Source organism: Pteropus alecto, unplaced genomic scaffold (genome assembly GCF_000325575.1).
Source record: "Pteropus alecto unplaced genomic scaffold, ASM32557v1 scaffold312, whole genome shotgun sequence".
Taxonomy (NCBI): domain Eukaryota; kingdom Metazoa; phylum Chordata; class Mammalia; order Chiroptera; family Pteropodidae; genus Pteropus; species Pteropus alecto.
Genome location: NW_006433948.1, coordinates 227585 through 241062, shown reverse-complemented (window position 1 = coordinate 241062; position 13478 = coordinate 227585). Strand labels below are relative to the sequence as shown.

General features: G+C 44.0%; 1 protein-coding gene across 1 annotated transcript in view; it reads left to right on the top strand.

Moving 5' to 3' along the window:
* The window catches only part of EDA2R (ectodysplasin A2 receptor), an 8861-nt gene extending 3645 nt beyond the window's left edge, over positions 1–5216 (top strand). The window contains exons 6-8 of the mRNA XM_025044429.1: positions 695–867; positions 3413–3467; positions 3640–5216. Of these exons, the coding sequence (XP_024900197.1) occupies positions 695–867; positions 3413–3467; positions 3640–4031 (620 nt within the window). The 3' untranslated portion in view covers positions 4032–5216. The remainder of the gene's footprint in view (positions 1–694; positions 868–3412; positions 3468–3639) is intronic.
* Positions 5217–13478: the final 8262 nt, after the last annotated feature.

Sequence of the window (13478 nt, the reverse complement as noted above, 5' to 3'; positions counted from 1 at the left end):
GCATACTGGCTTTTAACTGTATCAGTCTGCAAGTGGCACCCATTAATTCCCCTTATAGTCCTTTGGCAAGGAGTACTGTGATGGCCGTACTACAAGGTTGCATGGGAAATGCAGGGAAGCATGTGAATAATCAATGAGCAGTATGACTGCCACACTCCCCAGCCGTGTTTTAATGCCTGTGTTCTTCTGTGATATATGTATATATTCATACACAGTATATGTCATTATTTTATATTTTATAATGATTTATATAAATGACACCAAGCTATATATTCTCTTTCACCAGTTTGCTTTTCCCCTCTAGATTATTTGTATGGATCCATATAAGTCTTTTATTTTAAGTGCTATATAATGATATTACAACATAGGATTATATCGTGATTTGTTATCCTGTGCCCTAACCATGCATATTTTAGTTTGTTTCCATTTCCCTAGGTTACATAGCTAGATGTGACATGAAAGACCATAGGATTTGTGCGTTTTCAAATAATTATACTAATTGGCACCACACCAGCAGTATATGCCAGTTTTTCCACTTTGTTCTTTATATCTTTGCCTGCTCAGCAAGGAATTAAAACCAGCATAATTGGGGAGAGGCCTACGAGAGAGTGACATTCTGAGGAAGTCTGGTCCCATGGTGGGCTTACTGTGGACTAGTGCACTGACTGACCGCCTCCGCTTTCTTGTTTCACAGGTGCCTTCCGACTGAGCTTAGTAAAGGCAGACGTACTCACGGTGCCGCCTCAGGAGGCCACATTTGTCATACTGGTGAGCAGTCTGCTCATGGTGTTTACCCTGGCCTTCCTGGGGCTCTTCTTCCTCTACCGCAAGCAATTCTTCAGACATTGCCAGCACGGTAAGGGTGAAGTGGGAACAAGGCCCTGATTAGCAGAAGAGAGGTGTTGTCTGGGGGGTGAGTGTTAATAGGCCTTCCATGCGGTGCTGGAAAACTGTAGGGGTGCAGTCTCTGCAAGTGGCAATAGAAAGCACAGGACCTCAGAGGCAGCTGAGGCCAGCCCTGCCAGTTCATGGGACCTGGTTCACTAAGGTACAAGGGTTCCTCAAGGAACACAACATCATGGGAAAACCCTTGGGAAAGGAATCTCCAGAGCTAAGTTCTATAACTACGTCTAAGTCAGCTGGCTTCTTTGGAACTCTTTCTCCAGAATCTTAAAAATGATAGATGGAGTTAGAGTAGTGGGCTTCTAAGTTCTTTTCCAATTTTTCATTTATACTAGTAGGTATAGATTTTGGAACATGTCAGGAATGAAGGAAGGCTGGATGGATTTGAGAAATGACTGTAATAAAAGCAGGTGAGGTCTTGGGTAACTGTTATTAGTACAGTAATAACCCAAATATGGGTAACCAAGAGCCCAGTGTCCACAGAGGAGTTGGTAAACCTGGACTTTTTTGCCACGACAATAATGATTTTCAAAGAGGTCTGTCCCAGCCCGTAGGAGCTGGCCATGGGAAATTCCAGAAGGCCATATTTAAGCCAAGAGTCACATTGTGATGTGTTTTCAGCACAGCTCCAGCCATCAGCCAAAACTGTGGGCCAGAATATCCAGGACAAGGAGGACAAAGATGTGGGAGGTGGGATGATGGCCAGCCAGGGCCAGGCAAGGTGTTAGAACTCCAGCCAAGAGTACCCGAGGCTCAGTCCAGCTTTAATGTCACTGAAGGAACTGAAAGCTAGGCAGAGACACCACAACAGGCACACAGGCTAGACAATGATGTGGATGTAGTAAGGAATGGGGAAGATAAGGTTTACTAAATGCAGGGGTGTGCAGGACCCCCCTCAGCCCACTGGGTGCTGGGCCCAAGGCAACACAGCTTTAACCTGTCTCGATTTGTGTGAGAAGATGCCTCTGACGTAGACCCGCCTTGGTTGGTTTGGCTCTAGGGCCTGACAGCCAATCTCCAGAAAGCCTAATGGATATGTTTTGCTGTATCCGTGGCCTAACTTGAGATGAATCCAGCATTTCATAGGCTTCGGGGACACAAGAGGAAACTGTTGTTCTTCCCGACCCTTGTCAAACTCTCTTTTTCTATCCTCTATTCTTCGGAACCTTGTTGTCCAAGAGAGACCATCCTATGTCTGACTTTGGAGGCCTGTTTCTCAAATAAGAGCTGTTGCCTAGTCATTGGGCATGAAACATGGGCAATGTAGCATTTGGGGCCCAGGGCACAGAAAGACAAGACACCATCTGGGAGCCACTTGTCTCTCTCCTTTTTCTTGACTCAGAGGAAGAAAAATAGGTAGCCCTTCCATGCTTTTTCTCTGTCCTCAGGGTAATTACGTAGTGCCCTTTCCTGGGGATATGAGCGTAGGCAGCTCCCTCAGGGTCTCCACAGGGGAACGAGGGTTAGACATTTTCTCATTCGGGGAAGGTGTTTATCAGGAGTCACTGGCTGATGTGCATGCTGGGCTTGTGTAGGTGAGGATGGAGCCTATAGAAGGCTCAGGAGAGGAGTAGGGACTGTGGCAGAGTGAAGAGTTCTCCTGCTCTCCGAAGGGGAATGTACCATTCAGCTCCAGCTATTTGTTACCCTGTTGACATAGTCAATGTTTCACGATCTTCTGGATTTTCAAGAGAAGCCAAAAATTTGGATTTTCATACAAAACAGTTTTAAATCCTGGAAATGAGTTGTAATTTAAACACACACACACACACACACACACACACACACACACACACACAAGCATAATGTAGAGGTCAAACAAACACGTATCCCACAGGCTCCCAGTTTGTAACTTGATGTCAAGCCAGACTTAGGCATGAAGAACGTACTGCTATTCTACCACTGTCATAACAAATTCCCACAGATGTGATGGCTTAAAATAACATCCATTTATCATCTCACCATTTCCATAGAGCAGAAGCTTTGTAGGTTCAGCTACATCTCTGCTTAGAGTCTCACAGGGGTGAAATCAAGGTGTCGGGAGGGCTGTATTTCTTTATGGAAGCTCTGAGGGAGGATCCGTTCCCTTAATTATTCAGGAGGATGGAAGTATTCGGTTCCCTGCCTCTGTAAGGCTGATGTTCCATTCCTTGCTGACTGTCACCTGAGGGCCATTCCCAGTTTCTGGAGACCACCTATATTCTTCAGCTCATGACCTCATTGCATTTCAAAACTAACAATGGTGGGTTGAATCCTTTTGATGACACATCTCTCTGATACTCTCTCTGATTCTTCTGCCTTCCTCTTCCACTTTTAAGGACACACATGACCACATTGGGCCCACCATAGGTCATTTCCCTATTTTAAAGTCCATAATCTTAATCCGTCTGCAAAGTATCTTTTGCCATATAACATAACACATGTAAAGGCATAATGCCAGAAGCTGAAGATCGTGGGAGTTGGGTGTCGAGATCCTGCATCCCGTGACAGGAAATTTCTTTCTCTGGAGAAACTGATTCTTTTCCCTGCTTCACCGCCAGGTAGCTTCAATAAGATACCCCAACGTAAGTGTGTTTCTTAACTGTGTCATCTCAGTCTGGTGCTAGGTGCTCCAGTCCTCATGGAGAGGAAGGGGAGCGCTAGCTGCCGGACCCTTCCTTACCTTACACTGAGGACTAGGTGCCCTGCTGAGAGGAACCCCTGCCTTCGGGTGACCCAATGGCTTTCTGCTTCGAGTTGCAGGAGGTTCGCTGCAGTTTGAAACCGACGAGGCAGCGGAGGAGGACTCTCTCTTCCCCATGCCGCCTGGCCAGGAGGCCAGTCCCGAGTCCCCACTGGGTGAAAGCATCTTTGAGACCCAGCTACTTAATCCCACCCTGGATGACGACCGCAGCTCGACCCGTGGTTTCCCCACTCAGGAGTCTTTTTGCATGTCCTCCTGCGCCTCAGAGAGTCCATCCCACTGGGTCCACACTCCCATCGAATGCACAGAGCTGGACCTGCAAAAGTTTTCTAGCTCTGCCTCTAATGCTGGAGCTGAGACCTTGGGGAGAAACACAGCTGAAAGCTCTGGAGACAGGCTGGAACTCAATGTGCCCTTTGAAGTCCCCAGCCCTTCACTTTACTGAGGTGAGCTGGAAAAGTGGGGAAGAAAGACCAGAAATTGGGGGCTGCCCCCAAGGAATCTTCCTCTGGAGGACTGCGGTTCACTAGGGCTAGTGGTGGAGGAAGAGTGAGCTAGGAACACTGGTGGATGGAAGAGCAGCAGTGGAGATGCTAATCTTTCGAGCCAGTTATATATCACATTGCTGGCCCTACAACTGTCAAGGAGCTAGCTGGGTTGACGAGACACCAATCTCTCTATCTTGGCCTTTTACAAGCTCTCTCAGCACCCCACTATCTACTAGTTATTCAGTTATCTCCCCTTATGTGTACAAGCACCAGGGCACAGTAGAAAAATATGTAGGCCTTGGCATCTGGGAGCCATGTATTTCAAATGTAACTCCATTCATTAACAGTGATGTGAACCTTGTGTAAATTTCTTTACCCCTCTAAACCTCAAGCCATTAATCTGCAAGATGTAAAAAGCACTGCTCACCGCCTAAGTTCTTGTGAGGGTTGAATGAGAAATGCATGTGCAAGTGCCTTTTCCAATATCTGATGCATTAGAGATATTTAACCCATGTTAGCTTTTCTTTCCTTCCACCACCCTCAGTCACAATTTACTCATCCCTTCTTATCCACTACACTCATTTGATGATATTCATAACATCCCTTCCCTGGTAAGCAGGTCCAGGTTTGTTAGTCTCATTTCAGAGAGGTGGGAACTGAGACAGAGAGAAAGTAATTTGCTCAAAGTCACAGTCACAGAGCAAATCAGTGGCAGAACTGAGCTGGAGCCCAGATTTGGAGGCTCCAATTCAGAGCTTGTTAATTCTATCAATATGACCGTTCCATAGCCAGTGTTGCTTTCTCAAAGGCATAACTCATGGGAGGCAGTATGAGGCAGGAGGCTGGGTAGATTTCTACTTTTCAACTAACCAACTGCCTTTCACCGCCATTTGCCTATTTCTCCAGCTAAGGTATTGTCCAGGTCCCCCATGACACACTCTGCCCAACATCCTACCTGAGAAAATATGAGCAATATGCAGATGAAAGCCAAGGCTACTATCAGTCATCCTAGATACCTTCAAGGTCATCTAGTCCAACCTACCCTCCAAGTCCTTCACTCCATACTTGAGTCTGTTTTCTAATATTCTCACAAGTTTTTGTGTCATCCTTGCTCACATACTTGCAGTGTCTGTGAGCTCACTACTGCCCAATATATATTGCAACTATGACTGGTGGATTTGAACTCATTGTAAAGAAAACCTTTCTGTCTTTCTGTAGTACCCACCAGTGGGTCCTGGCTCTGTTCCTTGGGCCGCACAGACCACATCTGCTTCTTCTTCTTCCTTGTGATAGCCCCGAAGAAGTCTGAAGATAGCATCTCCTCTCTGGAAAGTACCACTTTTGGTTCCTCTAAAGTATGTGCAGCTTAGAACTGAACCCAGTTTCATGACGAATGTTCTCACCAGCACAGAATAGGGTAGAACTATCATCTCCCCAGCTAGGTGATGTATTTCTGGTATTGCATCCTAAACCATTGGCCTAAACCAGGTTTTTTTTGAGGGATGGGGAGAAGAAGGGGCTATTGAGATTGCCCCACAGGTTTCTAACTTGCTCTGCTCCCTCCCTAGGTCTCTTAGGCTCCTGGCAACCTTGCCCAGTTCTTCTCCCTGGACTCTCCTGCCTTGTTCCTATATCACAACAGCAGCAGGGGCCTGGGATGTGATGTCCACAACAGCCAGTACTCTATGGATGGGGCACATCCCATCCCATCCCACCAGAGAATCAATTATTCACCGTTTTCCCAAGACTGGTCTGCATCATTTCTTGCTTCTCTATTCCAGCTAGCCTGGAGAGCTGGATTCCCCAGCCGTGAGACTATCAGACATGTTCTTAACTCAGCTTGACTGTAAAGGAGAGGAGAGTGAATGACAATGAATGGGGTAGAGTTTTACTGCCTCCATCTTTGATCAGGTGGACCTGAAGGAATGGCCCCTCAGTACACTACTGATACATCTAAGCACTTTAGGGAGAAAATCACACCCTTCCCCCTTTAGATCCTCTGTGCTGTCCCCCTCCCTAACACAGACACACACACAGACACACAGACACACACACACACACACACACACACACACACATCTCGGGAGGCTGAACACATTGATTCCCTATTCATCTCCTAGACTTCTGTGACTGTGACAGCTCTGGTGCTAACTCATTTGCCAGAGTCTTCCTCCCCACATATACGTCTCTACCCTTCTTTACTGGGGCCTCAACTCGGTGTCTTTTTGGTCTTTAAAATGGTACTTTTGAAGTTTCTCTCATTTTTATTTCTCTTCTCCTATTGCCTCTTTTGTCCCTTCCTGTTGCCTGGTCTTATAAGGCCTGAGGTTGAGTTTCTAGATCCCCAAGGACAAACTCGGGGCTCAGAGCTTTGGTCTTTGGGGTTACACTGAAGTTCCTGAAATCTGCGGGGGAAACACTGACGATCTAAGGTCCCGCGTGAGGCCTGACCCTAAGGGCAGCTCAGGGACCCTTGGTGCTTTCTTGGTTTACAGAAAAACCAATCAATTTCTAATCTCTCACCATGAGTTTTACATGCATCTCGGAATGAAATGGAATTTCTTTCTCCATGACTGATGGCACAGAGAACCTCAGGACTCAGATGTGGGTATCATGGATTATTTTTAAGTCTACTTTATGTCCTTAATGGGCCACTTGGTCTGATGCCCACTCCCTCACAATGGGTCAGATTTAGAAGGATAAAATGCTCAGCTAAGTGGAACAACTGTCTCCTTTAGGAGCAGCCTATAGAGTCCAGAATGTTCGATGTGACTTAATTTGTAAAAACCAAGATTGGAGATAGGGCATTGTTATCCTAGGATAGGAAGACAGGAATTGACTACACATATAGGCGCTGCACTTTATAGTTTATAATGTTTGTTCACACCTATCATCTCATTGGATCTCTACATAGACTCTAAGGTGGGCAAGTCAATGATTACAATCCTCTGTTTACAGGTGAGGAAACTGAGATTCAAAGATAGAAAGTAGCCTTAACTAATTTAGTTATGTAGAGTTAAATAGCAAGGCTAATGGGCTCTCTGATATACTGAAATCTTCATTTTCTGAAAGACATTGTTTTGGATAGGAATCTTTTGGTTTTCTGGTATATCTGTTTCAGAAAACAACTCTCTTTGGGAGGAAAAATGGTGGAGACAAATAAAACCCTTATGCTAGGGTGTAAATGAGGTAATATCTTTTCCCACCGGGCCTGTTCTCCTCCCTTCTCATCACGTTCCCCACCCAACTCCACAGGCAGCCCGGATGTGCATTCTCTGCTCAGTCTGACCCCAGTGGAAATCTCAGAGGCTTCATTCAGCATTGACCCTCAAGAGGTCAAAAATAAGGCTGGAAGGTCAGACAAGACTCTTTCTACCTGTCTGTCTTATCTCCTTTTGCCTCTGGGGTGTGAAGAGAAGGGATAAAGGCTGAAGCCAGTAGGACCATCTATACTACCTGCCCTCCCCCCATTTCTTCAGTTCATTTTAAGAGTACCTGATCTTAGTTGGGAGAAGACTTGAGATTTTAATTTAGAGGTGGGAAGGGGGCAATTATCCCATCTTTAAAAGCTTCCCCCAGGTAGATTATAGATATTTGAGCAAATCTGTCAATTATAACACTTTGGTGCTTTACAATCTAAAAAAGTTTATTTATACATGTTTGCCTATTTTAAAGATGAGGAAACCGAAGCCTAGCAAAGGAGTATTAACTTACCCAAAGCAATTCATATTTGGGAAAGGCAGCCCGCCCCATACATCCACCCCCAGACCCAAGTGTGCATCTCATGGCTTGGTATAGAGGCCAGTAAAGGGCAAGTAGAGCAGAAACTGCTCTTGGCTATGGCAGAGGGATAGGTGTGGGTGTTGTATGACACTGGTTATTTCTCTCTACTGCCTCAATAACCCTTAAAAGATCATAAGGAGCATAGGACAGAATAGGAAAATGATGTAAGAGGTTGATTAAGACAGTGTTTCCCTGCTACCAAGAAAAGTCACTGGCCCCACAGTCTGTTAAATGCTACTGAGGAAGTCTTCCATTGAAAAATAGCACACAATGTCATCTGCATCAGAGATGGAAAGAGTTTTTGTTTATTTCTTGTTTTTATTTTTATTTTGCTTTTCTCTCCCTGTAGCTCTTACCTTCCATGGCCTATAAAGTTTCCTCTGCCTTCTTCCAGGTCCCTCTAGACTCACTGAACTCCCTGAGTCAGCTGGAAGGTCTTACATAGTTTGAAGAGCGATGGCCCTGCATTGCAGCATAGGGCAGGGCAAGCAATGTCCTTGGGGAACTCCTGGGCCTCACTCTTTATTTGAGGTGCTAAAACCCTCCATCTCCAGCAGGGGACAAGGCTGGGGTTTGCCTTCTTGGAAACTTACAGAACATTTCTGAGCCAAGGTAACCTTCTCAATTTCCCCAAACTACCTCCCAATAGCTCCCAAAGACACCTCCTAATTCCTTTAGGGACAGCTGGATCGGGAGAAGAAAGGAGCCTCACTTCCTGTATCTATTGACATGTTAATTGGATCCCAGCTCTCCCACCACCCCTTACCATTTGATTCTTTCTTCAGTGTTTTTGCTTTAGCTCCTACCTATACATCGCACAACCAGGAAGGAAGAAGTTCCTTGGAGGCTGGATTCTTTATTATCTGGTTGTCTTTTGGAAACCTGTACTGCTACTTACTTCCACACAAGTACCTGTTGGTTAATTAAGTACATTAGGCAACCCGTGTGCTTCATCATGAGGCTCTAGTCCTGGCAGAGAAGTGCTCTCAGCGGCAAGACCTTGATCACGTTACGTACATCTTTGGAGATAGTCTCTCTATAAATGCCGATTAAGGTCTCCTGGGACACCCTGAAAAAAAGCAGAAAGGTCCCATCGTACTGGACTAGGAGTTAGAAGCAATCGAATTACAAGCCTGTGTCCAGCAGCCTGGCCTCATACAGATATTAAGAAAATGTGTATGAGCCAAGGGTTTAGACCTTGGCCTTTAGGTTCTCTGTTCTTTTCTTTCTGGGACACTATATTCTTGTCTCAGTAGCTTTAATTAGTCATATCTACACCTTCTGGTAGGGTAAGAACTAGCACCCAAACAGAAAATGATTCAGCTTGAGCAGGCCTTAGATCTTCAGAGGTCTCCACGTGCCTGGCAGTGGTTCAAGCCCAAGTCTGAGACCACTGTTCTATGGAAAAGATCGTGATTGTAGCACAGTAATAGTAACAGTACTATGATGATAAAATAATGCAGTCACCCTTCTTCACTGTGCCTGCTCTAGACTTTATCATTTACAAAGCTCCTTTGCGCCCATGGTCTTGTTTCGTTTTCACAAGCCCCTGAATTCAGGGGTATCGTATGCCTTTTAAAGAAGAGGAAACCAGCTCATATTACATATGTAGCTGTGTTGGGCCAGAGGTCAGCCCAGCCCAGGTCTCCTGATTCCCAGTCCAGGGCTTTCTGCACTGGTCAAGGCTTCCCCTTAACGACTGCTTTAAGATGGTACAGTTACCCTGGAGGCACTGGTGGCACTGTTATAGGAAGTCCAGCAGCCATGTAGTGAACTTCCCCAACAATGTGTCTATAAACACTGTCACTACAAGGTTCAGTATGATCTCCACCCAAGACAACAAATGTCCTGTTGAAATGCCCAGCCCTGAATAGCTTCTTACCATGGACCTTTCCTGTACCAGCGAAGACACCAGCCTTGGGTGCTGGGTCTACCTCAGTTCGCAGCTGTGCCAGCCAGAGCAAGGCCCTTAGCTGGTGTGGCCATCCCAAGACACGCCCAGAATCACCTTGGTTCTAACTTACTTTCTGAAGTTTAAAAATTGCTTTCAGCAATTGGAATATGGAAATGAAGTTAGACTTTGCTTTTTAAGGTGCCTTGGGGAGAGGTGAGGTAAAGTATGCATTTCTTTCTTCAAATTGCTGTTTGGCCAAATGTCACTCTCAAGTGTTCGTTTGCTCCTGAAGAGTGCTTTTAAAGATTTTCTTTTCATTGCTTTTAAAGTGCAGGCATCTTTGTTTCAGTACCTTGCTGTCATGTGTCTTTTCTACTTGGGGGTTATTGATCAGCAAAAGCACAAGAGACTTAATAGAAATGTTTTCAACATACCTCCAAGCCCAGATAATAGTTGAGTTGTCTATATTTGAACTAGTAAAAGAAAGTTGTTTTTATTTGTAAGGGTATGGAAGTGCTGGCTGCTGATGAGTCTGGTTTTTTGGTTCACTGTTTTCCTCTCTGTACACCTTGATTTGGATTTTGACGGGGATAAGTCTGAGAGTAACTTTCTCCTCCCAGTTTCTCAAACTCAGGCTAGCTAAGAGTGTCTATACTACAGCAGCCTCTCCCCAACACACTGCCCAACTGTACTGGGAAAGTAATCTCTCAGGCTCCCAAGTCACTACCTGCCTCACTACCAAAGTCTTCAGCATTTTACATTGAATGTAGGTGCATTTAAATTACCTTGCCATCATAAACTGGATAATATAGAGATTTTGTTAGATCTTGAGCCATATGCATGTGTGGCAACTGATAGAGTTGTGTTTTGTTTTTCATGCTCTGGAAATATTTCATATTAGCCAATAAACATAAATACATTCAAACACTGTGTTTATTCCTTTACTTTCAAAGAACCAAGGTGCCTCATTTGGCTGGTATGTCTTTGCTCAGTGAGAACAAGAAGAAGATCTGTTTCTTATCAGTGGATGCAGCCCAAGTACTGTGATCCACCGACATGTCACCCAAGAGATCTGGGCAATAGTCCAAGCTTTCCTTCCACAGTTTTAAATTGTTTATGACAGTTATCTTCTCATCTGGACTACAGATCTAGTAAAGTTTTTTCTGCTCTAAACTAATACCTCTTAAACAGGGTTCCATGGCCCTAAGAAGACTGCACACATGTCTTCTGAGTTCTATAAAATCTCTAGGAATTTGTGCATGTGTATGTTTTCATATTGATCATAATATTTTTAAAAATATAAGCATATTCCATCTTGACCATCTGGATTATTACCTCTTAAAAGTTCCGCCTTGCCATTTCAGAGTCTGTGTTTGTGTTTACAATCTCATTTGATTCAAGAAACCACCTAAAGACATACTGTTTAACTTCAATGCTGTTCTTTACTATAGTCTTATTTAAAAGCTAGAGAAATCAAGTTTCTGCCATCTTTAATATTCTGTGGTCCTGACAACACATTAGCAATGGTGTGTAGAAGTGAGAAGCCTCATACATTGCTGGTGGGATTACAAAATGGTGTACCCCGTTCTAAAAACAGTCTGGCAGTTCCTCTAATAGTGGGAGTTAGAATTACCATATGATCCAGTAATTCCACTCTGAGGTATATATACCCCAAGACAAAGGAAAACACACACCCACACAGAACTTTTACACAAATATCCATAGAGACATTATTTTAATATCCAAAAAGTGGAAAAAAACCACACATCTATCAATTGATGAATACATAAACAAATTGCCATATATACATATAATGGAATACTATTCAGTGATAAAACAAACCAAACTGATACCATGCACCTCAAAGAACTTTAAGTGAAAAAGTCAGACACACAAGACCACATATGATTCCATTTATATAAAATATCTATAAAAGCAAGCTAATAGAGACAGAAGGTAGATTAGTAGTTGCCTAGGGCTGGAGGTGAGAAAGGCGATAGAATGTAAATAGGCATGAGGGATCTTATTTGGGAATGAAAATGTTCTAAAATTGAGTTACGATGATGGCTCCAGCACTCAGTAAAGTTAATAAAATTTGTTGAAATGTACACTTGAAATGGTGGAATTTTATAATATGTAAAATATACCTCAATAAAGCTGTGTGTTTTTTTTAATTCTATGATCACTGATCTCTGATTAGACTGGTGTTGGTTTACCAATTTGATCAGTTTCCAGACACCTGCTTTGCCAGAAACAATCTCAACCTTCTTCTCTCTCTCCGTCTCCCTCTCTCCCACCCTCTCCCTCGCATTACCTCCCCCTCTCTCACACACACACTACCCTGTTACTTAATTCAAGACAAAAGAGATTCTGAGTCCTATTTAGTCCTCTTCATTTTGAGCTTCCATATAACCTGAAGGACAGAGAGAAAGGATACATCGATAAAGATCTTAGAGGAGAAAGACTTAGGAGCTATCACTTGGACCAAAGGAGGAAGAACAAAAAAACTCACTAAAGCTTCAGAGGTGAGTAAGGAAAATAGATATTGGGGGATACCAATACGAGCTACAGAGGAGTTTATTGAGGGAGGCACCACAGAATGGAGGAGTAACTGGGAATTGCCTGGTAGGTAAGAGGCCAGGACTTGTGGTGAATCTGTTCTCCCCCTGTGTCAGAAAAGACTTTTGACCAACCAGGCTTCCCATCTTCACTCAGTAAAATTTGAATGCTGGTACACTGGGGGAGATTTAACCCTCTAATTTATGGCTGGCGATGAAGGCACGGGAAGACTTAGCACATGGGTAGCCCTTGTCTGTTTTGGAGTCGATATCAGTGAGTGCTCGTGCCAATCACAGGGCAGTCAACTTAGACCACAAAGATACGAGGAAACCAGAGTTCTGTGAATAGGTGGATTAAAGTAGCAAAGAAGTCATCAAACTTTCATATGAGATTCTTAGGTGACTTTTAACAACCCTTTTATTAGAGGCTAGGAACACGTGCATATTTCTGGGCTGGTATGATGATCTTTCCCTTTACATTCATTACATGACTGGCAAGTGTCTGTGCACCCAGCAGTTAGCCTTTGTAATACCTTAGAAACCAGATGTATACAAGTGTGTCGATGGTTCAGATGCTGCCTACCTGGACAAAATGGATCCCAGTGAGGGCAGAGGTCACAGGTTATGGTTGAGAGGGGCTTTCTTTGTCAATGCATTGTACATTATTTGGGTTGCTCAGTTGGGAGGACATTATTATTTCATGGGAATTTGTCTATAGGACCATAAATGGTTATTATTACTGCCAAGTGTCATGAAATGAGTCTATTCGCATTCCCACTGACCATGAGGCAAGAGACCTGGTTCTGCTATTTCTTACCTGGCCTTCTTTTCTTGGATAAGCCCTTAGCTCGTTTGGATTTCAGTTACCTTCACTGTAAACTAATGAAGAAGATTCACTTAGTGACCTCTAAGTTCCTTGTAGCATGGACATTACATGATTTTATTGATTCATTTATTCAGAGCATCTCTGTGATATGGAATCTCTCTTGGACACATTATTTTCCTGCAGGCTGTTTCTCCGTGGGCATCTGTGTTTTCCAGATTGTGTTCAAGGAGCATTATTACCTCTAGATATCATTAAATAGTCCTGAATCATTAATCGAGGAACCTGAATCTGGTTCTACCTTTCCAAGAACCAGTTGTAGAGGCCTTGGTGGATTTACTGAACT